This window comes from Melospiza georgiana, chromosome 1 (genome assembly GCF_028018845.1).
Source record: "Melospiza georgiana isolate bMelGeo1 chromosome 1, bMelGeo1.pri, whole genome shotgun sequence".
In the NCBI taxonomy this organism is placed as follows: Eukaryota; Metazoa; Chordata; class Aves; order Passeriformes; family Passerellidae; genus Melospiza; species Melospiza georgiana.
This window is the reverse complement of record NC_080430.1, coordinates 54,858,227-54,884,674: the sequence shown is the minus strand read 5'-3', so window position 1 is coordinate 54,884,674 and position 26,448 is coordinate 54,858,227. Positions and strand designations below refer to the sequence as shown.

The 26,448-nt window shown below is 36.9% G+C and overlaps 1 protein-coding gene across 1 annotated transcript in view; it reads right to left on the bottom strand.

The window, feature by feature from the left end:
* Positions 1–1,426: 1,426 nt before the first annotated feature.
* The window catches only part of VPS41 (VPS41 subunit of HOPS complex), a 106,685-nt gene continuing 81,663 nt past the window's right edge, over positions 1,427–26,448 (bottom strand). The window contains exons 17-29 of the mRNA XM_058022410.1: positions 22,415–22,507; positions 21,792–21,919; positions 20,754–20,898; positions 19,449–19,490; positions 19,291–19,341; positions 17,988–18,125; positions 15,100–15,154; positions 13,935–14,075; positions 12,347–12,483; positions 5,676–5,775; positions 4,839–4,883; positions 3,310–3,389; positions 1,427–1,793 (exon numbers count right to left, since the gene is read on the bottom strand). Coding sequence (XP_057878393.1) covers positions 1,713–1,793; positions 3,310–3,389; positions 4,839–4,883; positions 5,676–5,775; positions 12,347–12,483; positions 13,935–14,075; positions 15,100–15,154; positions 17,988–18,125; positions 19,291–19,341; positions 19,449–19,490; positions 20,754–20,898; positions 21,792–21,919; positions 22,415–22,507 — 1,236 coding nt within the window. The 3' untranslated portion in view covers positions 1,427–1,712. The remainder of the gene's footprint in view (positions 1,794–3,309; positions 3,390–4,838; positions 4,884–5,675; positions 5,776–12,346; positions 12,484–13,934; positions 14,076–15,099; positions 15,155–17,987; positions 18,126–19,290; positions 19,342–19,448; positions 19,491–20,753; positions 20,899–21,791; positions 21,920–22,414; positions 22,508–26,448) is intronic.

Below are 26,448 nucleotides of genomic sequence, written 5' to 3'. Positions count from 1 at the left end.
AACATTTCATTTACTAGGAATCAAAGCAGCTTTCCTGATCAGTGTAGTGAAGAATGGATAAAAGAACAATATACCTGAGAATAAGTACTAGCTGCTGAAAACAAACAGCTGCAAAACCAGGCACAAATTCTTATGGGTGAAGCTTGATGTATGCAGACTATGTCCTGCACTACAAACCTTCTACCCTTCTGTTACTCCACTCAATCTATGTTCATTAATAATTTGCATTTTTTTTTATTTTTTCCTCAACTGCCTGTGTTAACACAAAAGATCAGTATGCTTTTGAGAAGATCTATTCTTTTAATGATTGTTTTGCCTATGTAATCATGCAGAGTAAATCCTAGCATTTCTAAACACATAAATTTTTATTCCAGTATTATACAAATCTGCAGAGTGGACAACACAAAATCATTCTTCAGATTGCTATACCAATTGCCCAGAGGATTTTAAAAGATTATTACGAATATACATAAACTAGAAATCCAAGTTTCCACATTAGAAATTATTTTAAGGTGTACTTTCATGGGAATAAGGTATAGAAGAAGGTGTTGTATTAGAGGTACCATATTTTCCAGTTTTACAGATAGACTGCAGTATATACCATTGATTTAGAACTTAGTATGTTACCATGTTAACTTGTTCAAACAGTTAACAGTTAATTTGATGGCAAAAAAAAAAAATTTTTGCTCTCAAACTCAACTTATTAAAAACCAGAAAAATAACTTGGGAGTTCTGATTACTTTTCTTAAGGAAAAGATGCTTATTTTGAATTTAGCCAGCATATATTATAAACAGATTATATTACTGTGAAGACATTCTCAAAGATCACTTCCTTTGGATCAACAAAACAGAATGCAGTTCAAATGAAAAATATCATTTTGTTAACATCCAATTGACTTATTTAACTTAGTTGTTAAATTGCTAATTCCAGAAGAAACTTCTAGAGATCTTACCTTTGAAAAGTCAGATACATTTTCTTCTCTTGCACTTAAATGAAACCATGCACTTCAACCACACATAAAATAAGCATAGAGACCTACTGCCGACTTTAAAAATAAAGTTTCTGGATGAGTCGAACGTGAGAAAAACTCACTTTAAACTACTACACTGTGAAGATTAATTGAGAAATTACCCAGTTTCTAATGAACTATGAATGTGTAATGATGGCAAATTAACAATGTATGGAATTCACAGCTAACAAATTTGTTAACTGAAAATAAGAGTTGGCACACAACTTCAAGTTCTAAAGCAATTTCACTGAAAGGAGTCAGACTCCTGTGGGTCTCAAGGTAAATAGACTAAATCAGGACTGAAGTAGTCTGGTGAGCTGAATTCATGGCACTACATTTTTCTTTACAATATCCAACCATAAGCCTGATGTGGTTCCAAACTGAATGCACATTAACTGATAGCAAACACAAATCTCTAAATCGCATGGGTTTTTTGTTTCACATTTTATTTTTTTTTTTCTGTTCCAGAATGAAGTAACAAGCTGAGCAAAGGAACCATGACATATGAATTGCATAACAAAGACTTACCAGACAAAGATTTTCACATTTTTTCATTACCCAAAATATTCAATAAACAGGATAAACTACAGGAACCACTTTTGAATCACAATCAAAATTATATACAGAAATGGAAAATTACAGTGGCTCTTATGGTCCTAACAGATTTGGTGTCGCTGACTGACATGGAGAACTAGGCCACTGCTATTTCTTCATCTCCAGGACTGCACTTCCTGGCCCCCTGTGTTTGGCACTGCATATATTGCAGAACTGGACAGAAGATACCTAAATCAAAAAAGAAAACAGGAATCTCTCAGAGAAATGTAGCCACATCAGAATGTGTGAAGATGAATTAAAAGTGCCAATGCCCTTCTCAACATTACTGCTCACAGTCAGACTTTTCCCAATCAACAGTCATGGATAGGTGAGGGAAGACAATATAGAAAAACATAGTAAGACAGGCTGTTCTGGAGTCAGAGGGCAGCACAGCCCAGCACTCACTGCCACCTGCCAGAGGAGTAATGACAAACTTTCTCCACACCAAAAATGAAAAGTATCACTGATTATCTTCATATATAAAGATGAGAGTAAAGTCACTTGGTGAGCTCCTATAACCACTGCATGCCTTAGTCACAGCTCTGTCTTTGGGTAGTGCTCCACAGATTTCCAACAACTGAGATCAGGGCCCAAATACTGTCATTTGACATCAAAGATGTGTTTATTGTTACTCTGTGTTTAGCCCTGTGTGCATTTTGTGCAGGCACTATTTACATTTCAGTAACATGATGGATCACCTAAGGCCACATATTACAATGTAACAGAGGAAATTTGGCTCTGTTACATGTATACACCCCTCTATTCATACATACTGTCTATGAATAGATATCATATAATATCTACGTAACATTTAAAAATCCCACCTAATCAGTCACTTGCCGCAGAAAATTGAGAATGGTAGATAAATTTTAGATTATTTCTCACAATAAAATTTGTGGTAAATATTGAAGAAATATCTACTAGTTGTTGGACTTGTACAAATGATCTAATATTTTCAGCTTTTCCTAACATATTTAAGTATCCATGCTGTACCATATGGCTACAAGCACTTTGTTTACAGATGAAGTGATTCACTAAAGCTATTTTTTCACTGCATGTTAATGTTCAGAGATAGATACAGAATCTCAAAGACTTACATTTAATTTTCTATGTGATTTTGTTACCATTCGAATGCTTTCATCCCTATATTTAAACCCTGTTATATCTACAAGTTATATTTTTTTGCTTTGTGTTAATTGAACAAACAAACTAACCCCCCAAACAACTTACAAAGAAAAAACTGTTTTGACCATAAGGATGATTACAAAGATATTTAAAAATTCACTCTGAAATGACTGATTTTTGTCTTCCAGGTCAGAATCATTTAATATGGTTCACTTGGGAAAATACCTTTGTTCTCATCTTTGAGTATGTTTAGTTAAAGTAAAAGCTGGAATGGAAAATAATTAAAAAATCAGAGAGACTGTATTCCCTGTATGTCTCAGAGTTGCATTATATATTCTGATTGCAGAAAGTGATAAAATACTGTTCAAACAGTAGTGATTTCTTTCTACATTGGATGAACTTTAGTTGCAGTATCCTTAAACTCTTTTCTTGGTCACATACTACTATGTGGTATAACCGTAAGTTATGCATGTAATCATACAATTCCTCATAGACCCATGCCTTTCTCCACAGCTGAGAAAAGAAAATGTGTCACTTTATCTTTGGCAAAGGTGTCAGACATATTAAGCTAATTCCTTACCGTGTTAGATACAGGCAGGCACTCCCTGTGAAACATGTGTCTGCAGTGGAACACTACCACACTGAAGGACTTGGATGCATCTGGAAACAGAAAAATAAATTAATTTCAACAGGGCTATGAAACAAATGATTTAGTGGCTACAGCAATATATGCCCACATTCTGTCATACACAGAGAAACTTCAAGTAACATCTCTCAAAACAATTTCAAAATTATTCTGACTCATTTATAGAAACCATTAAGAGTTCGGGAAACGTGTGCCAGTGATGGAGTTCCAAAACAATTTTTTCTGTGGTTGAGATACTGTATACCTCCCTATCAGGAATTTTTCATCTCAATATATGCTACATGCTAAATTTGGGCAGGGAGAAGAGTAAACTACCACCAAATAATGCAGCTGCTTTGAAGAAAAGATAGCAGAAAAATTCTTGCACTAGTGTGAAGAGAACCAGAACACTGAGCAGTTCTAGAGCCTGCACTGCACGCCATGATCCTGAAATTTGGCAACAAGCTGCCTAAGTGCAAGATGTCAGCTTTCATTCTCAAATGAATATTTAGCCAAAGTAGAACCCTTAATACAACACTCACATATCTAAAGAATAACTATCTCACTCACAAGCATCATTTGCATTCCACTTTGGCTCTTTTCACCTCAACACACATACTTCAAAGCACTAGCACATTCAATTCTGCCAGATTCTCCTTGCCTGTATATTGCTACACGTGATCCCAGTATCGTTGTTTTTATTTATTTATTTAAGTGAAAAATGGCAGAAACCAGATTAACTGTAAGTGCTTCTATCAGGCTGTTAACACCCAGAAAACAAATAAATGTCTGTACATATGCTTTGCATTATATATTCTTGCTTAAACAGGCCACAACAGATATTCTCTTGGTAAAACTACTTCTTTTTAAGACACCCAACAACTATATTGATATTTCTGGACTTGAAGAATGAACATCTCTGAAATAACATCCTGAATTTCTATTTTTACAACTACCTTTACAAGGTTGTTGGTTTTAAGCTAAACCAACTTTGGTCTAAAGCTAGTTGGTTTTAAGATGTTGCAAATGTGGTGCCCATGACTGAAGCCAAGAACTCACCACCATTCAGACAAAAAATACACGCAAAAACATTTTACAGTCTACAAGTTCAGTGTGAATAATCCAACAGATATGGACAAGATTTGGTGGCCTAAGTTTGTGGTTCCAATAATCTTTGAGAATATGTATGCTGATGGAATTAAAAGTTGCCTTGAATTCCACGTAATCAAAATAGAAAATAAGGAAGACAAAGTTGAATAAGAAATAATATCTGGGTTTACTGCAACAAAAAATGTTCAGTTAGACTCCACTCCCATGTCAGAATTCAAAAGCAACCTTTGCATAGGAGATTGAAATTTATACAGTGATCATCAAAGGAGATTACACATTTTTATGAATAATTTTTCTTAAAATACTACTAAAGAAATTTACAAAAAAAAATTTATAACCTCTTTTTTTTTTTTTTTCCAAGAAAAGCTTCCTACCTGAAGGAAGTATTGGAGACAGACATGATTCACAGATATTCTCCTCTGAAAAACAAAACAAAAGAAAATTAGGCTCTGTTAACAAACTCCATGTTTACTTTTTATAAAGCAGGCATGAACATACTGCTCTTACAGAAATGGAGCTTGGTCCTAAAGCATTTACTTAAGATGCCTAACAACCTATTAAAAATTGAAGAGCAATACTGATGTAACATTTCTAATAACAACATGATAAATCTTTACATTTGATGATGATAGAACTGCAGGATTGAGGCTGTTTAGGATCAGTGCTGAAGAGATGAAAGGCAAACTGAAACAAGAAGCATGGGATGGGTGGCTGTTAACTCTGCAGCATTATGGAGCAGAAGCTCTGGTACTCTGTCCTGTCAGCTTTTGTCTCTGGCTATTAACTCTCAGCTGGTGTGAATTACAGTACTGTTCACATGCATCATTAGCACCCTGCAAAATATTTTCAACTGTTTCTGGCAAGCTTCTTGTATCTTTTGCTTTGGTTGCAGATTATCACCATCTGATTGTCCATGTTGGTACTAACCATCATTTTCACCTTTACAGAGGAAATGCAGGACAAAATACTTTACTGGCTACGCAGAGACTGATCAAGAGAAAAAGCTGCATGCTGGGTCTTGTAGTTTTTGAGATACAAGTAATTCCTCTGCAAAGGGGAAAAGCATCTAGTATCCTCCTACACTCTACAGATACGGTAAAAAATGCAGGCTTTTGTGCAGCTTCCAAAGCAGACAGTCAGGAGGTATATAAACAGTCTATATAAAATAGTCTTTCAAATATTGAAAGTCATCATGTTTCCTCTGTACCCACCATCCACTAGAACACCCTTCATCTGAGTTCGATGCATTTTCTTCAATAAAGAAAGAGAATCAGCAACGAGTATCTTTTTGCATCCTTCCCGCAGCAAGATCTGTTGGTGCAAAGAACATAAAAGACAGTGGTTGTTGAACAGATGAGTATATGAACTATCTTGACAAGTCACCACTCTGTTTTTGCTGCCAAAGTGAGTGCAAGGAATGTTTAGAACTTTTCAAGGCATTATAAAGGAGGCAAAGGAGCAACCTTTTGTTGCTATCACTTCTACCTAAATAAAAAGCCCACAAAAAAACCCCCAAAACCCTACAAAACAAAAACAAACATCAAAAAATAGAATTCTTTACAAAGATACTATTATTATAATTATGAACATCTTCCTATGAGATGGGCTTGACAAAATAACAACAGAGAGGAATTTTTACAGTGGAATTCAAAATACATTTTGTTCAAATATATATCCTGCTGAGGAGTCATTTAATAAGCAGTACTAAATGTCTATGCACCTAACCAAAGGTCCCTAGTTCATTCCTCTTCAGCAAAAGTCTCAGCTCCCTTTTGACTTATTTGGTATTTTTCATTAAATTGACCTGTCATTGCCTGAAATAGTTTTGAAACACAGAAGAAGCAAGGGCATAACAATTATAGAGAACCTTATTGCACAATAGTTAATGGAGCAAGTATGGAAAGACAACAAACCCAAGTAAGTGTTTTGGACTTTTTTCTTCCTTCTCCCAAATTGATGTTTGGAAATTTGTTTTCCAAGACAACAATTCCTTTGAAAACTGCTTCACAAAGACACTCACAGTCAATTATAATGTGATCAACCCTACTAAAAGAGAGGTATAAAGAAGCAATGTTCATTCCTTTCTTCTGCTCATTCGTATTACTGGAGATACCGAGCATTCTAAGACAGTACAAAATACAGCTAATGCAAATACCTAAGAGGAAATACAATCATAGATTTTACAGCCAGGTGGACACTGTCAAAAACTCTACCTTTTCACATACACATTCTGAAGTAATAAGGACACACTGCTAAGAATGATACGCAGTTAAGACTGCAAATCTAAGTACATAAAAAAAATTAACACTGAGTAACACTGTGAGCATTTCAAATTGGGCACATCAGTGGGTGAATGAGACTTTTCCAGTATTGGAGACATTGAGCTGTAAAACATTTCAGAGCACCAGCAAGTAAATGCAGATCTACAAGGCAAATACTTAGAGAATGAATAATTTTTATCTGTCGATAATCTCAGGAACATTCTGGCTATGTCTTTCCCTTGCCAACTTTATCCAAAGGCAACAAAGAATGTAAAATTTTGTTCTAAATAAAGAAAAATGTTGCTAGGTTTGAAAAAAATACAAGAAACTTTTAGCAAGGACAACTGAATGGGACTGTGTCAAGTCCAACTCCTGGCCCTGCAGAGGACAAGAATCACACCACGTGCCTCTGAACATTGTCCAAATGTTTCTTGAAGTCTGACAACCTTGGTGCTGTGACCATGTCAAATGAAAGAAGCAAAACAAAGATAGGATGGAAGATGGAAGTGTGTCCTAGAATTTCTTAATTAAAATACAGTGTGCTAATAGAAAAAATTCATTGAAAAGAAAGAACAATGAAGAGGGAAACAACAGACATCACTAGCTCACTGGAAAACCTCAATACTGTTTGATGCCTTAAAACCCAAGAATAACAGAAATATCTGATAAAATGTATATTTTAAGAAATATGCACTTTCTCCCATTATTTAAACAGTACTAAGATCTTTCCATACCACATTTAATGACTGACCTTATTTTGCTAGAAATGGAATACAGTAGGCAGCCATTATTACATAAAAGAAAAAATTGCAATGCAGAATGTAAAATATCTATTCTCAATATAATAAATTCTCAGCACTTCTGAAGAAATTTATTTGAAGACCTCAAAAATGGGTAATTTGAGACTTACAGAAAGTAAAGGGAATTTGAGTCCAGAGAGAGGGAACTTTAATAAAGGGGAGAGAAATAGGTAACTGTGCACCCTACGATTAAGTTGAACTAGTTAAAACTGACATTGGGCATAAATCTGCGATGAAACCACTTTCCAAGAAGAAACAGAATTGAGGATGAAACTATATTTTATTTATCCTTTAAAAGCATGTAATTGTGAGCACAAGCATGACAGTAGCATGCACCTACAGAAAGTTTTAGGCATATAAAACATAATAATGCCTTTCATTAAATTAATGAAAATTGCTAAAACCAAAACTGTTATTGTGAAAAAAAGTTTGTTTTCTGGCTGTATTAGGGAAGATATTAGGCATAAACCATTCTACTTGATTGGAAAAGTCTTGATTTACATTTGTAAATCAAGCCTAACATTATCTTTAAAGAAAAGCACTGCAGCATGGAGTTATTTTTAAAGCAAATACTCAAAACTATGGGAATTAATTTAGGCCTTGATTCAGCTTAACCCACAAAGAAGTCCAGGTTTCTCAAGGCCAGCTAACTAAATTCTTTCAAATAGCATCACTGCCACACTAAAACCACATTATTTTTAGTCTTTACAGCCAAAAGGCACATGTCCCCCTGTGCAAGCTGCCACCTGCCCTCTAGTGCCTCCAAGGTGTCTGAAAGCTTTTTAGTTATGTTCAAGTTCAGAACCTAACAATTGTTTCAGGTGCTGTTCCAAGCAGCATTCATTGTATTGTTATTAGGTTCTTCTAGTTCATAAACTCTATTATGAATGGATAGATGTGAATTCTGTGAATGGATTAATGTCTGTTACCGATCAGAGTTCCTGCAGGTTCAATCAAAGTGCAAACTAGTAAGTCAATGTTTGAGTAAAATGGCTAATCCACAAAATCTCAAAGTATTACATCTAAACAAATTGCTTCTGTATTTTAAAGCTAGGGGAAAAGGAGTCTTAGAAAACCAACATCTTTGAAAGATTTATTTAAACAAATGACATAGAAAGGGTGAAAAATGAAGCAGTTCTTTCTAAAACAAGACTCCTCCAATACCACAAGCAGTTCCTGCATTTCATTCAGATACAAACCAAAGCTGAAAAGACACCTATTTTATAGATTTGGAAAGCATAACAGGCTTATAATTAACTCACAAGTCTACAAATAAGGAGATTTTACTATCGGCCTTCTCTGGGAGATATGTGATACAATGCTTTAGAAACCTGGAGAATGGTGATTCATTTGCACTTAAAAATGCACTAGGAATGTGTAATTTCTAATAAGTAAGCAGGTTTCTCTTTAAGACAACCTGTCTAATTTATCTATAAATTTATGACAGCAACAAAGTAGATTTCAGACGCAGTAAAAAAGCTTCAGACTGTGCTTTATGTGATAAAATATTATCCTATTAAAATTCAAAGAACTATAACTTTGTCGTTTGTGAATGTTACTGTATATAAACACTAAAATCAGCATCATTTCAGCAGTAAATAAACTTTCATCATTACAATCAGGGTCATTTGATTATGTACTATGGTTTTAATACATTAACTCAAACAATGTCAATGACAAAACATCAAAATTAATTATCTTCATGGGTAAAAAAACCAACAAAAAATCACTTCAAGGTTTAATCCCAATTCAAAAAACCACTTAAATATTTCTCTGCTTAGGGGTATAGTTAGAAGTGTGCTCAGTTTTAAGCTCGTGGTGGAATTGCAGAAAAAAGTTGTACATGATCTGTGTTTTATTTTTGCCCAAAACAATATCTAATTCTGCTTTAGTGCTATGCTTGGTTGGTTGTTAGTGATCAGATTTCAAAGGTTAACCACAAAGCTGAGGTTAGCTTAGAGTAGCATATAGAGCAGTGGCAGCATTTCATCTAGTGGATGGCAATTTTTTAAAGTGAAGCCATCAGTCTGCAATCTGCCAACATTATTGAAAAACTATTCAAGGAAGATTTCATATTAAAAAAAATTACAACAAAATTTGCATTAGTAGACTTCCTTGTTGGATCCTCTAATGCATACTGTGAGTCACACATAGTTTGGTAGATACTCAGTTTGATTTACTTGGTTTTGCTGGGATGGAAAGGACTGTTCTCAAAAGGACAAAGTCTGTAAAAGGCACTGCTTTTAACTCCTACCCGTATTTGACATCACACCTAAGTAAAGTTTACTGGTATGGAAACTCAAGAGCATAACAGGAAATTTGCATTTGCATGCTTACATAGGCATAAAACAATTTTATCAGGGCTTGCAAAAGGAGCCCACAACTAAACAACATAATGGCACAGTGGTAACATATTTTGGGAAGCCATCATTATGAAAAGACCAGCACAGTTTTTGTGTTAGGCAGTGGCTTGCAAGTCAAGCAGCAGATTCTCTTTCCACCTGCCCTCCTTCTTCATGGATCCTAGCACAAGACTCTTTTTGCCTTTGAAAATGAGAACAATAAAACATATGCATACAGAGCTTGAGATTCGAAAAGATGAAGATATAGAAAATCCTAGCCAATGAAATTTGTATTTCTGAGTAAGTTCAAAATGTCTGGTATATGCTCCATGCTACACATCAAGTGATTTCTACTAAAATCCAGAGTTCTGCTAGGCCAGAATAAAGGCCAGTGACTTCTCAGCATGAACCTACACAGCATGTGCAGAGGTATGACCACACATCACACAAACACACTTAAGACTAGCTTTAAAACACCTAATGAGGCAGCAATAACAAAAATAGTCCCTCTAGGAAATTTGGGTCCCTCTATAAAAGTGGCTACTTTGGTGAGTGTGCAAGACCAGCAATAAGATCTCTAAATTTCAATGTAGATATACCATCTGTTCATGAACAGTGCATTTCATGTTGCCAGTAACACTTAAGGAACTTAAGGAACTTATTTTAAACTATAACTTACACTTCTCTAATGAAGTATTGCCTTTTTTTGGGCTATACTTTTTTCCATCATACAAGAAAGCCAAGCACAAATTACATTAAGATTCACTAATTTCTATTATCCCTATGAAATCTAAATTTTAGCCCTAGAGCTATCCAACTCTACTTCAAAACCAATTAATTTGAATTTCATAAATCATTTCAATGCTAACAGTAAATTATTTTAGATATCATTCTCAAGATTAAATACATGCTTTTAATCCAAAAGTAATTCTGTTAAAAGGTATTTGAAGAAAAAATTGTTGTCATATTTTGGGGATGGAAATTGTATTTCCATCCCCAAAATATGACCATACTGATGTCATCAGCTTTGTCTGAAGCCATGCAATGTACTCTGTATATGTGTAAAGCTTTAGCTATGCTTACAGCACTTCCTCAGTTTGCCTGAAAACACAACAAATTTTGATTTAATGAGAATCCGGGAACAGGAGGATCAGTGGTGGTACTGACAGCAGCAAGATTAACATGCAACTGTTGAAATGCAGCATGGTATTTAGCCATCCCCCATTTTGGAAGGATACTAGCTTTGGACGTCACCCAATGAAGTCAAAACCTGAAGTAATGCTAAAACATGCATTATATGCAAACATGTATCTATTTACAAGTGTTGAGAGAGGAAGAAATGTAAAATGCTTATTTGAAATAGCCGAAGTCATAATCTGAAGTTCACATAAAAATAAAATAATGGAAAAGCCTTAGAAAGGCTTAAACCCTGCCCTGAAGGGAGATACGGCCTAGCAAGATACCAGCCATGACATTAATGTAACCATTGAGTGCATCTGTTTCCCTGAAACGTTGAAAGACTAACAGCAGACAGGGAACAAATGTTTGAGGCTCAGAAAATCAGAGTTTCAGCTGCCTACTGAGCTACATTTTCTTGGACTCTGCACAGTCACACTGTAGGCATTTGTATTTTTCAGCAGAGCAATGGAGAACAGCATAACAGAAAATTCAAGTTCATTTCATACTCCTTCTGTAGGGGAGAGATTTAAAATATGCAGTGCAACACAATCTGCTGGCTACTTACAGGGAACACTTAAAGATATGCTTCTTGTAAGCTCTTACAAACATCTCAGAACCAAACATGCAGGGGACTGCGCATATCTGTATAATTATGCTGGGGCAAGAGCTTCCATAATCCAGTGAACAGTCCATTTTAAAAAAATGCATAAACAGCAACACAGGCACAGAATATTCTGAGTTGGAAGCAGCATTGAGTCCAACTCTAAAGTGAATGGTCCATAATACAGGAATTGAACCTACAACCTCAGCATTATTAGAATCATGCTCCAACCAACTGATTCTGCACCACTGACATGAATTTGATTTTAAAAGTTCATCTTCCTTCAGTTAGTATGATACTTAACATATGACTCTAACACCTGATGAATGTTTCAGTGAGGGCATGTTGCATTCTGCCTCCATTCTGCTTCTGCATTCATGTGAAACAGAATGAGAAGTACCGGTCATGAAACTTTCCAATATTAAACAGCTGGGCACTGTAAAACAGGCTGAATCACTCAAGATGCTTCCAGTTGTACTTACCCACCAGGCTTCTGACAGTATGGTAGACATTTAGAAGGGCTAGATGCCATCAAGAAATCTCATCAAATTTCCACTATTTCATAGTTTTGTGTGGGCCCACAATGTCCATGACCAATGACTGAACAAATCATGATAGCAATTTACTGTGCTGTTCAGTGACAAAGATGGTTTGCTGTCTCTCTGAAAATTAGTATCTCATGAAGAATGCAACATCTACCTGCAAGTTGTAGTCCTGAAGAATTTTCACTAGTGAGTCTCTCAAATTAGGAATCTCCATGCCTTCCTTAATGCGATGGATCAAAAGAATAGGATCAACATGGGTTCCAATATTGTTCAGCAAACCAGTAATAAAAGCTGTGAAAAACAAGAGGCAAAGAAATTAAGAAAAACAATCCAGCACAATACCTGATTAAAAGATACTAAGGTGACAAGCTACTTGACAGTTCTCTAATAAGTGAAAACACTAAGTCTCTTTCACAGTCTTTGTATGTTTCTTGCAGCTGTATTAACTTGAATACAAGCCTTTGGGAAAGTGAGGAAGATACAGTCTGGCAACTTATAGAACTTCCAGTGTATTCAGCAAAGTAGTAACTGAGTCTCCAGGACAAACTCACAAGTAAATAATGCATTTTGATTCAATAAAAAGAGCACTCAAACGAATAGTGTTTAACTACTAACTAAGAACTACTTTATGTGGTAATTCCATTCCCAGTTCCAGGGTATAAAAACGAACTTTCAAGCACCTAACCTGATTTCAGTGTGTTTCTAAACATTGATGAGAGTGACATGATAGAAGTCTTTTGCTCTTTGAAGGGCATCTGGGTAAAAAACCCACTAGAATGATGACTCAAGGCTGTGTTTTTCCTTCAACCCCCACAACTGAGGAATATCAGTAGAGCTGCTCTACACACAGGCAGAAACTGTTACATAGAGTTACTGAGAGAATTCTGTATGTTTCGAATCCCTTTTGCTCTAAAGGTGTCACTGACTTTAGTGATGCATTCAAGTATGGGTAATTTGAGAATGCCATTCTTCTTGACGTTTAAAAGATTCTGGTCACTTCTTCCTTTCAAAATTAGCAACCAAGGGATGAAAAGATACATATTCTGACACTAATTCTACAGGACTGTCAATTCCCCAGAAAAGAGGTTCCAAGAGTCTTTACAGTCTTGATTTAAAGCCCCAGAAGGGGTTGGCAAAAACCAGTGGAGTGGACAGTTAAGAAAATTCTCTGCTTTCTTAGTCATTTGAACTTTGAATCTGCCTCCTTGACAACAGTGATGCTTATGTTTCTGAGTGCATCTAACCTTTTAACTTGGAGTAGCTATTCATATAATGAATGAAAGGCAAAATGCACTCATTATTACCAATCTTACCTTTGTAACACAGAAAAAAATTAGTTAGTTGTTTTACTGAGGGAAGAAAGGTGTAGGCTTTTCATTTTCAGAATCTCGTAGGGAAGCAGTTGTAATAAAATAGTATGCAAAATCCTCATCAAACCTGCAGACAGTGTTTTGAGGCTGTCTAGAAATGAAGTCTCATTCTGCTAAACTAAAAGCACTACTGTCCCCTTGATTTTTCATTAAGGACATAATTATGCAGAGCTTATTCATTGTGTAGCATACTCTCACACCGCCTTACTGCAAGTTTTTATGCACAGTAGGACAGCTGTGTTGTCCTTCACAAACTAGAAAACTTCCCTGACCAAACAAAAACACCTTCTCTAACATACATGTGAACAATTTAATCCTTTATTTGCAAAAGCATTACACACATGCAAGCTTCCCAGAAACTATCCCACTTACGTGGTTTGTCAATAGAATATAAAATGAGATCTTCCCAAAGTTCTCCATCATCTTGTTCCTTGGCAAATTCAATAGCTTTATCTACATCTTGCAATTCTTCCATTATCATCTTCAAGGCACTGCGGCTATTACCCATTCTGCCTGGAAGGAAAAATAAGAGATATAAATGCTAATTGCTCACCACGTTCAGTGCTCTTCCAGTAAGAATTTTCTAAGCATGAAGTTGACTCAGACTAATTCAACTATGACCCAATCTAGTCTATTCAGATGTAGGAATGCAAATCAGTATAATATGAATAAGTGCTTGGAGCAGTTTGCTGGACTGGGACCTGGATGCTTTCTCAAGGATGTGTTGGGTCTTATTTGGGGTTCTGAACTGCAGCAACATCTAACATGAGGCGGAGTGTGTGTATGTGTAGAGATGTAAACTATAACATGAAATACCAGCTTCAAGGGCCCATATGAGCCCTCTTCATTTGCAGTAAATATAGCACAGCTTACACCCATGAAAAATAAGAGGAAACAGGAAGAAGCAGCAGAAAATATGAACTACTTCCAAAACAAATTTATTAGTAAATCTTACTCTCCACTGGACTGAAATGGTCCACAAAATATTCTTCTTACTCAACCAGAGATTGTTTAAAAAATATTTACTGTTCTGTTAATGACTAATACAAAAACATACATATAAGTGTTCCAATGCCTCTCATTCAGAGTAGATTTCTTGGCCAGCTGAAGGAGTTAATTTACAACTAACTTAATGGAAAAAATGATAGAAAGCAATATAAGCAAATCTTTCATCTCAGCAAAAAATAGTACCAAGCTTTTAAGACGTATTTAGAATAAAACAATTGTTTAATTTATCCTCTCTTTTCAGAACCAACAGTATTACTCTTCTCTTGGAGATTGTATCAGAAATAACTCCCCACCCAACTTGCTCCCCATGGCCTCTGCAACACTTCCAGAACCCCAGAAGAACATCAAGTAAAAAACATAGTAACACAATATTTGAAGTTAAGACATCATATCCATCTGGTGCTTTGTTTTATTTTCTAAATCATGCTAATTTGGTTTAATATTAAACAATATATCTTCATACCATAAACTTTATTACAAGTTTAAAAGTGTTGTAATTGATCACAGTTATTTATTCTGAGTTACTTACTCAGAAGATAGACTGTCTCCTCTACAAAGTTCCTCTGCTGGCAGATCTCAAGAGCCTTGAATGTAGGGGAAGAGAAGAGAGAAGAGAATATATGGAAACCATGCAACATGAGATTTTATTGATCACAAATGCTGCAAGAAGCTTGAAGTGATTTTTCTGTGTAGTTACATTATTCATTTTGACAGGAACGCAGCTCCCTTAATAAGCACTGCCAAGTCCTCTGGCCTTAATTAAGAAGAGAAACTCTGTGACTTCCATGACTCTCTTTAAAATTCTTCTCTGAGACTGAATAAATCTGGGGACAGAACAGGTATTTCAGTCTGGACTATGTCAATCTCTGCCTTTAATTCTACTGGCAACTTTATTCTGCCTCCAAAAGTTGGTTAATACAAAACACCAAGGTTATCTACTACCAAGACTCGCTTCCTGGGGGTGGACTTACGTAGTCTCTAGTGATGGAAGTCTGCTTGATATTCATTAATAACACAAGGCTGAAAATCTCTTCAGGGTAACCAGAATGGTTTCAGGAGAGAGAGTGCCCTCCAAATTTTGTACCAAGAAGACAATGCAAAAAAAACAAATGTGAAAGAATATGGAGAAAGCATTTCTTGTAAATTTGGTTTAAAGACCTGAGGGCTAAGTATCTTCAGCAGCTGCAGAATCTGTGTGTAGTTGGAAACCAGCACAATTATAAAAACTACCAAACTGATTACCAACAAGTTTGTAGTAACAGGAAATCAGCAGGGCTGGTATGCCATAAACAATGCCATGTCTGTTTCCAATTTGGAAACAGAAAGCAAGCTCAAGATTCATAGCGTTCCTCTAAAGACAACTGTTCACCAACTTTCACACTTGGAAATCAAAGTTTTAAATACATAAAGTATAGCTACAATCAAAGATGAGGTAGGAATTCAGTTTTCCTTCCAATTCTCATTATTTCAGAAGGGTTACTCTGAAGATTAGAATTATGGACAACAAATTTTGGGCTAGGGGTAAGCAAATTACCAACTAGGTACTTCAGCTGAAGGAAGGTATGAATAGTACTAATAAGTTATATACAAAGCTGACAGCCCTCTTTTTCCTCTCCACTTAAAAGGTAAACTACAAAGCACCAGGTATTCAGTAGTTCTAGACACTGCCATTTCCTGACTGTCATGCTCCCTCTAGAGGAAAACAGGGAACATTCCTACTTCTCTTCCAGCTCATTTTTAAAATGTTTGCTAAACTGTACTTGACTAAAAGTGGCTTACTTCTAGAGAGCACAAATTATTTCTTCTTGATGAGTTTATAATTTCATTAGAACAATAAAAAGAGCAGATTTTTTTCAAACAGAAATTGCTTTTTGCAGTTTATACACTTAACAGGAAGCGAAAATAGTAGTAACTGGGAAATTCTTAGTCCCCTTTTCAATTTCTTAGAATGAAGATCTGTATGTCACAAGAAGTGTTATTATACAGCATGCATGGTAAGAAGTATAATTACAGAATTAATAGCATCTTTTTGTCTCTTCCTTAGCTTCTTACTGAAAGATGTTAACATTTTAACATTAAGGTTAGAATTACACATTTTTTCTGACATTCTCTCTTGACTTTGGTGATTACTGTACCACACCTTCCAGAAGCTGATGGGTCTCTGACCTATTCTTGCTCAAAGCCTGTATGTTCAGCAAAGCAATGCCTGCAATGAGGATCAGTTTCACACAGGACTTTTCTGCACCACCTGCCACTAAAGACAGGAGGCTGGACATGCAATAACTAAAATTAATTTGCCTCAAAATTAAAGAAAAATGCAGGTAAGGTTTTATACATAAAACCATGATCACATGAATAACACATAAGGCAGAAACTAAGAATCATAAAATTAAAAACAAGTAAGCCAATATTGTAGAAAAAAGTTTCTGGCTGGAAACCTCGCAGGCTCACTGCCTAAACTAGTCAATCTAGTTTCAGGCAATGGTTTCAACAAATCCCAATTCTCCAATCTAAGAATGTATAATAATATAAGAACGTATTTTCCAGTAGACAAAAACATGCAAAACAAGAGAGGTACCAGGAACAGTACTAGTTTTCTTTGGAATGTTAACCATGTAATTCAACATTCATACTCCACTGTGTCATCATTATAGCTGCATATGGATAGGTAAGGTCTGCTCTGCTCAGCCATTAACAGCAACAAATACAAATAATAAAATACTGACCCATCTAAACTGGAAAACTTAGAATTTCCATTTGTTTCACATTAATTCAGGCAGGGGAAACAACTCAAGATTGGCATTCCCTTTATGCATTTTGTAATTTGACAAGAAAGAGCAAGGAAAGAAAATAGAAAAAAAATATAAAAATATTAGAAGATGGAAACCTGGTACTCTGTAAAACCTCAAGTGTATTACCCAAATTGCAAAGACAAAATACTTTTAGCCCTGTTAGTTCAGTGATGTATATTGTGTATATTATTCAACAGAAACTTATGGCCTTACAATAGAAAGATAGAATAACTACAGTTACAGCTACTGGTTTTTCAAGATCTAACACTGACAGCTCCTAGATTTGGCAAAATGATTGTCAATTTCTTGAACCCATAATCTATGTTCAGTGAGGCTAAGCACTGATGAGTAGATATGTTGTAGCTAGAACTGTAGTCAGAACTGTAGTCAGAACTTCTGCATTAAAAATACCCATGAATTTCTGCCCTGTGAGCTGAGAGAGGAAAGTCTCAGGTGTCATCAGCTCTGCAAACCAAACTGCAGGTGATGGTCACAAACTTAAAGGATCCCTCATATTGGCAGTAGAGGGCAGTACCAGACACAGCTTGAAATTCACAAGACTACAAGCTACAGACCAGGACCTTAATAAAAATCAAGGACTTATGCTTAGATTTTTGGGGCTTACCTTCTCCAGTGGGCAGTGTGTGCTGTCTCTGAGAAATGGAAGTAAGTTTGGTCGATCATATTCAGCATAAAGACTGATCTGTTTCTCATGATATCGTTGGCCTTTATGGTGGTCTCTTTTGAAAAGCTTGTGTAAATACTAGGAATCAAAAAAGAATCAGAATTCAAACTCACTTATTCAATATTATTAATGGAATAATAGAGACTCCTGAGTTGGAAGGGAGCCACATAGATAATCAAATTCCAACTTGCCCTGCACAGGACAGCCCCAGGAACCACACTATGCTCCTGAGAGCATTGTCCAAATGCTTCTTGAACTCAGGCTTGATGCTGTGACCATTTCCCCAGAGTGGAAGACTGTTCCAGTGCACAGTCACTGTAGTGGGCAAAGCTTTTCCTAACATCTAACCTAAGCCTCCCCTGACACAGCTTCATGCTGTTCTCCTGGGTGCTTCCACAGTCAACGGAGAAGAGATTATGCCTGCTGATGCTTCCCTTGTGAAGAAAGTGTAAATGCTACAAGGATTCCCCTCAGTCTCCTCTTCTCCAGGCAGAACAAAACCAAGTTACTCAGCTGCTCTTTGTGTGGCTTCTCCTCTAGACCATTCACCATCTTCTTTGCCTTCCTCGGTATGCATCCCTTCTGTAAACCAACAGTCTGTCAGTTGCCTTTGCAAAGCTCTTAGGCTGTGGACTGCACTTTTCATAGATCTGCTTCCCATAACGAGATCTCTAACCCATACATCATCTCTTCACCAGATGAACACCTGAACTCTATCTGTAATCAGCAGCAAGTTAAACTTCCCTCTCTGATACAGCCCAAGCCCACAGTCACATATTATGTGATTACAGTGATACTGTTATTCTGTACAAACAAAAACAATTTGACAGTGTATGAAGTTACAGCTCCAGAAAAACAAGCAATTCACTTTCTCTATGGATCAGCAAAACGTATTTTAGATCTGCAACCACCAACCAATCCCATTTTTGGGTAGGGAAAAAGGAGGAATAAAACAAAGAAGTAATTGACCAGGAAAGACAAGTGCCTACAATGCTATAAGGAGATGTTAATAAGCCTGCGTTATGTTATAAAATTCTCACAGGTCCACATTTTTAGATCATTTAACTACTGTGAAGAAGCTATGGCTATGCTAAATAGGAAATTGGCAGAATAGCCACTTTGATGATTTAAGACATTTCAGTGTCAGGTTCACTTTGACAAGATAAACACACTTGTAAAAGGTAAGTCCAGCCAAGAGTTTACTCAGCTCAATTTCAAATCAACAGAATACAGGAATACTTACCACATGCTGTAACTCAGGCCTGTTTTCTAACTCTTCAACAACTCTGTCAATCTGAAACAAAACAAACCTGTGATAAACATTACATTTACAAGACTGGAAAAAGGACAGGTAATAAAAGCTGGCATTGGACTGCCATGCCATGAACTTGTTATACTCACAGAAATTTTATCTTCATTATCCAAGAGCATGTCTACTGCTTTCTACAACAGAGAAAGGGAACTCAAGTAGGTAACAGGCACACATATTTTCTTACTCTCTATACAGTACTATGCTTATTTACGGATGGGTGTCAGATGGACAGACCTACTCTTTTCAGCAACAGAAATTCAGAGAGCAATTTACATAACACCAGCATACCCTGACAGCACAGCATCACAGTATTCCAGAATACTTCTCCTAAGTTCCCTCATTAATAGTAGTAAATACTGTGCACCTACATTGCAGGTGAATTATGCCCACTGAATCACCATCAGTCACCAAAAGCTATTGCCAAACGATGTAGAAATGGTAGAAATACCATTTGTTCCATCTCAAAAGAGAACTGCAGGGTGATGACTATGTAAGAAACACACAATTCAACCTGCCTCACAACTGGATTCCTCCAAACTACCTGGAGATCAGTACCATCAAGTGGCCATCAGGATTCAGGTTCTGCTTCCCCTTTCAAGAGCAAACTTTTGCTTCACTTTCAAAAAATACCAAACTACAGATTCCTGATACTACTTATTCTATTGAATCAAACAAAAATTATACTTTTTTTCCTCCATGAGTGGAGAAACATGGGCATACTAAAGATGATCATCAACAGTAGAGATCCATATTTTAGCTACAGCACTTAAACAACTATTGTACTGAAAAAGAGATCTACTTTGTTATCATCCCAGTGATCACAACAAAATTAATTTGCTTGCATTTTACAGCCAGCTGGAAAGAACTAAGGTAGAATTCAGCATGGAATAAACACTTCCTGATTTTTGGAATTAAGATCAATAACCCTGTAAAATTTCAGAAGCAGATTAATTTTCTGTGGTGAAAGGAAATGGCAAGTACATTTAATATAGGCTTAAATAAATTCACTATCTCCTTTCTTTGGCTTATTAATACCATTATTTGATTCAAAATACAGAAAGAATAACATGGTGAAATGATACTCTGTGTGAAATGATATTCAATGTTGTGACTTGAGAATCACAATAATGTTCCCAAATCATGCGGATACTCACTTTTCTCACTGAGAGTGACAAGTGGAAATGGAAAGGAAACACAAATGGAAATATGAAGGAAAAAAATAATCCTTGGGTCAATTATTTTGTGATCTAGGCAAACAATCTTCCTTATCTCAGAATGTATCCAGCTGTAGCAAACACACTCTCTGCCTCAACATCATCTATAGATCATTTATTTTTAATCTGTTAAATTGTATTTAGAGGAAAATGAACATAAAATCATTAGGATGACTATACCTCTGAATCGAAATCCATGAGCAGAACAATTTTGTCTCTAATAGAACTGAAGAGATTGTGCTTGTGGATCAACTGGAAGACATCTTTGTGCCTCAGAGTTAGGTAGATTTCTAGGGCTCTGCCATAGCGCTGATCGTAAGTGTACCTGATAGAAACAGGATTATAAAACATGTAATATTACATACTTAAGTGTAGGAAAATCACTTACGAGAGAAAATATAAACATACTCTGGTATGTAAAACATTAGGATACTACTTGAATTTATAAATATCTATGAACAGATCTGTGATTAATTTTTGTAAAGGGAAATAAACATCAGGCACCATTAATTTCACCTCTATTTATATTGGCCTTCATTTGTGTTTGGACTGCAGTAGTCTACATTTTCATTCTCCATTTTCAACTCACAGGGGAAGACACACAAAATGCTAGCCTTTCAATTCTTGGAAACCAACATTCTTCAGAGCTTAAAAAACATTGTTCTCTTAGAACTTTTGGACAGATTGTAATATAGTAATAGACAGTAATTCTTCTTTCTTCAAAGAAGCAGTGAGAAAATAACACAGTGATCAGGCTGAGAAAATCAAAGAGCTTTATCCCTGTACGAAGTGACCAAGAATCTGATCAGTTTTGGCACATTTTCCAGTCACATATTTCCATCCATGCAGTAAACCTAAACATGCTACTTCTTAAATAGTGGGCAAAATCCCCCACCATTTTATTTTTACATGGGTAATTCTGAAATGTGCACCTCAGAAAAGAGGTTTCCTCTGACAGCATGTAGAGGAATGCTAGTTATTTACTTTGGAAAGAGGAGTTGGAAATCCAATCTCATGCTTAACAATTTGCTTTCATACTCGATGTGAACATTACAAGGAAGGGTAAAGAATTGCTAAGCTGTGCAATCAGCAGAGTGGAGAGGAGAGAAAGCCAACACTCTGTAAATGCAGCAAAGAAGACAGCTAAACAAATACAAATAAACTGCAGTACACTATTTTAAGTGTACTTTTGTAACAGGAGTTTAAAACTGTACTCACAATTCTGCAAGTGTTCGTAGCAAAGTCCTGTTCTGCGGATCTTTCTTCAGGTGATCCACTACAGCTTGAACTATGATTGTGTTGTTGTACAGATCTCCAGGCCATTCTTTTATTAGCGTTGCAAACCCCTAAAAGTATAAGAGATTGTAAAAGAAATAGAAAGAATGGCCTAAGGAGCATTTCAAAACATCAAAGCTTCAGCTAAGCCTCTGAGATGATACCTGCTGTCCTTAACCTTTAAGGAACTTTCATGCGCCCACAGACATGTACAGTGCAGAACACAGATTCTTCCTTCTTAGGATAATGTTATTATGATTCATGAAGCTGAGTCTCTTTCAGGTGCTGTAGGCTTTGTGCATCATCTCAACCACTTATGCTACATTTAAAAACCTAAAAATAACAGTCTAATAAATAATCAATCTTACAGTATTCACATGCTTTGAAGAACATTTATTTATTCTCTTAAAATTAAAATTCAACACTTAAATATTGTCATTATTGTGGAACTGTGCACTGATAATCTGTTTGAATACATCAGAGAATTTGCTGTCAGAATTCTTCAATGCTAAGGGTATTTGGCTGGCTATGGGACACATTATGTGGAACACATCAGGCTGCAGTACCTCATAGTCACTTTCCAAAAATTCATGCAGGACCATTTCATAGATCAGAGGTTTCAAAACTGGATCTCGTCTTGGCAAGTAACGACTAATTGCCTATAGGAACAAAGAGAACAAAGTGTCAGATGGTGAATGACATGTAACATCCTGGTACACTGAAAAAAAAAAAAAGTGAAACAAAAGAACAAGGCTATACACAAAACATGGCTCCTGGTAATCACTAGAAACCTTATAAACTCATACTTGCTAGCAGCACTCAGAAGTTATTTACTTTAGGATTATACACACTGGAATTTTATAAGTCACTTGAAAGAACTATCATTTGAGAGACAGGTGGCAAGATACTAATTAGAATAGGAGAATCAGCCATGTCCTTAAGAGATCAGCAGTCATTTAGAAAACAAAACCCATAAAAGACCCCTCAAAACAAGAATGTTTTAAAAATCCATTTTGTTAAGTCTTAGCCTTGCAAAAAGGCGTAAGGATTCATTAGCTGAAAAATGTGTTGGAGTGGATTGACCCTGACTAGACACCAGGTACCCAACAAAGCCACTTTCTCACTTCCCTCCACAACTGGACAGAGGAGAAAAAATATAACAAAGGGTTCATGGGTTAAGATAAGATCCAGGGATCAGTCACCAAATACCATCATAGCAAAACAGATTCCCATTTTGGATAGTAATTGAATTTTTTAATAACCAAACCAGAGCAGGACAATAAGAAGTAAAATAATCTCAAAAACACCTTCCCTCATCCATTTCTCCTTCCTGGGCTCTACCTCCTTCACCCTAGAAACACAGCGAGACAGCGAGACAGGGAATGGGTATTGATTGACAGGGAATGATTGTCAGCTCATCACACATTGCTTCTCTCACTGCTCAGGTAGAGAAGTCTCCCCTTCTCCATTGTGGGGTCCCTCCCACAGGAGACAGCTCTCCACAAACTTGTTTAACGTTAATCCATCCCATGGGCAACAGTTCCCCATGAACTGCTGCAATCTGGGCCACTGTTCAATTGGATGCAGTCCTTCAGGCACAGTCTGCTCCAGCATGGGCTCCTATGTGGGCTGCAGGTGCATCTCTGCATCTCCTTTGTCCCCCATGGGCTGCAGGGACACAGCTGCTTCATGGTCCTCACCATGGCCTGCAGAGCAATCTCAGCTCTGGTGCCTGGATCACCACCTCGTCTTCCTTCTCCCCTGACCTTAGTGTCTGCAAAGTTGTATCCTCTCTCATATTATCAACTCAGTTCTTCTCTGGTCACAGTTACAACTGTGCAATAACTTTTTTTCTTTGTTTTTATATCTGTTATCCCAGAGGTGTTCCTATCATTCCTGATTGGCTTGATCTCGGCGAGCAGTAGGTCCATCCTGGAGCTGGCTGGCATTGGCTCTGATGGACATGGGGGAAGCTTCTGCCAGCTTCTCACAGAAGCCAGTACTGTAGCACTCCCACTACCAGAACCTGATCACACAAGCACAATATATGTGTAATTTTGAATTATGACTTATGTTGGGGTCACCACATTCTATGAAGGGGTATTTTTACATATCCAACTAAAAATTAATTCGAAAATATATCTCTCCATGAAAAGCATGAAGGCATGTGATCTGTTAAAGTATAGAAGGTGTAAAGGAATTGAATTCCAGCAAGCAAGAGATGAGAAGCTGCCAGAATAAATTAGCTCATACCCTGGAATTTCAGCACAGCATCTAATTAGCACTACTATTCCATGCAACTAGAGGCCAAGATTATTTCCACCTGCCAAAATAAATCCCACTGCTACTAGCTGTCTGGGGACTTAGGGTTTGCAGCTGAGGGACCAACAGCAGTGAAATTCCTCCAAACACTCAGAGATGTTGCCTGTTGCCCGCTATTGGCACATGGTGCAACAGCATTTTGTTGTAACAGCATTACTGAAGTTGTTTGAACAAAGCAGTTGAAAAAACATCTTACTACATTTTAGACCTCTCCTCCCTGTGCTGTCTGGACGTGGCCACTTTTTGAAATGTAGTGCTGCCAACCCCAGCTCCAACCAGCTGTCACAGGATTTATCAGTTAACTCAGGGTACAGTCTTGATGGCTGCTCTGGGGTATATTCCTGACCCCTTCATAAAACGTCTCTTTAGACCATACAGAAAGCAAGCTAGACATTAACTGGATACTCAAAGGCAGAAGACAATCTCTAATGAGTGTTTTCACCCCCACTTTCTGCCTTCCTGCTACCTCCTAAATGAACAACCTCCCCCAACAGACTGTTGCAACTCTTGGCTGTAGTTTGGCCATAGAGGAAGCTCTAGAGAGGTGTAGTTTCCTTGTGTGTGGGCCAGGCTGCCTTGTGAAGGAAATGTCTCCTGCCCTGTGCCCCACTGCTTTGAAGAAAACACACAGCCACCTCCTGCAGTTTGACCACCATGCTCAGGAAAGCATACAAGAAGCACGTACAAAGCATACAAGTTATTTTTAAGCCTTGACACAAAGGTGACCCATGCTGGAGGTTACAAACTCTTCCTATTTTATTTTTAAGCTGCACTTAGGGAGCATGGTCAGAAAAAAAAGCTTCTGAATCAGACTGCCTTTGTGCCAATTCTTGAACTATGTGGTAAAGTGACTTTAAATAAAAAAGGGATACTATATAGAGAAATATTTTCTTCCCTTGTTTCTTTTCAAGATCTGCTTTCAGACTTTTCATCAATAAATGTAAGGATGAGGTATATACAACAAAACCCATATGAAGGTTGTACATGAGATAGCCTAAACCATCTCACCAAGAAGCCAGAACATCAATTATTTATTCCTCAAAGGCTATCTAAGAGATGAAAGAGCCTGTCAGTATAGTGCTTCTCTCTGCTATGCCCACTACAGTCTGGTGAAGTCTTTCAAATGTCTTCCATCCAGTGTTTTGGTTAAAGCACTGCTGCTGCTAGCTGATCCTGGACCACTGCTGAAAGTCACTGCTGTCACAGCAAACAGAATGGAGGGTATCCCTCAGGCCACAACAGCCACAGAGTTTGAAATCTTCCTTTGAATCCATTCACCTTCCTCAGCTGCTTGAGATGAGACATTAGATTTTTATACTGAAGTGACTTGAGCACAAGTGATGCCATTTGGGTTTTGCCTTTTTTTTCTTTCATATGTTCTCTGTATTCCTCACATGTATATTTGTAACTCTGTCACCTATTGTACTAGTGACTAGTTTTCCCAGTACTTTTCCATGGCCTTTCCTTAAGCAAAAAGACAAACAAATTCCAGAGCTCCAAGCCCCAGGAGGTACAAGGCCCTCTTGGTTCTTCCTGGGAACTAAGGCTGAGAACAACTCTTTGAGATACATTTCATAGAGCACAGCACAGTGCTGAAGGGGGGGCTCCAGAGAAGAGGCTTGACCTGGGGGGGAATTACATCACCACTTGTCCTCCTAACTGGTGCTTTTAATCAATTATGCTAATTTCCTGAAACCTTTAAATGTGTACTCATCCCTGTAGGGGTGGGCTTTTATAGACACCTTTCCACAACTGCTCCTGAATGCCTTCAAATACAGATTCTCTTTTATATTACCTCCTTACTAAAATTATGTTGAGTTTCACTCCAGGTTGAGCAAAAGTCAACACAAGCACGTAACTCCCTCAAGCCACCACTGCTGGGCAGTAGAGGAACAGATCACAGCAAGGCTCTAGAGTCTTGAATCTAAAACAACTAGGTTTCCTAGAGGACATTCATTGAAGATGAGAGATATCAAGAGATCAAAATGCAACCTTTGGTAGCCAAAAAGGACTGCTTAATACAGAACATTCAAAAATCCTCTAAAATCACACACAAAAAGGAAGGAAATTTCAGGCTTTTAGTTTACTGTCACCTTAGTTATTGGCAAATCATGCTAGATTTGAAACATCAGATTTCAGGCAACAACTTATAAGCCTGTTATAAGACAACAGGCTTATAAGACAATATGACAGGTTATAAGACAATATAACAACTTATAAGACAATTCTGTTTTGAAATAAACTCTGTTTCCACATCTCAATAGTCTCCTCATCAGGG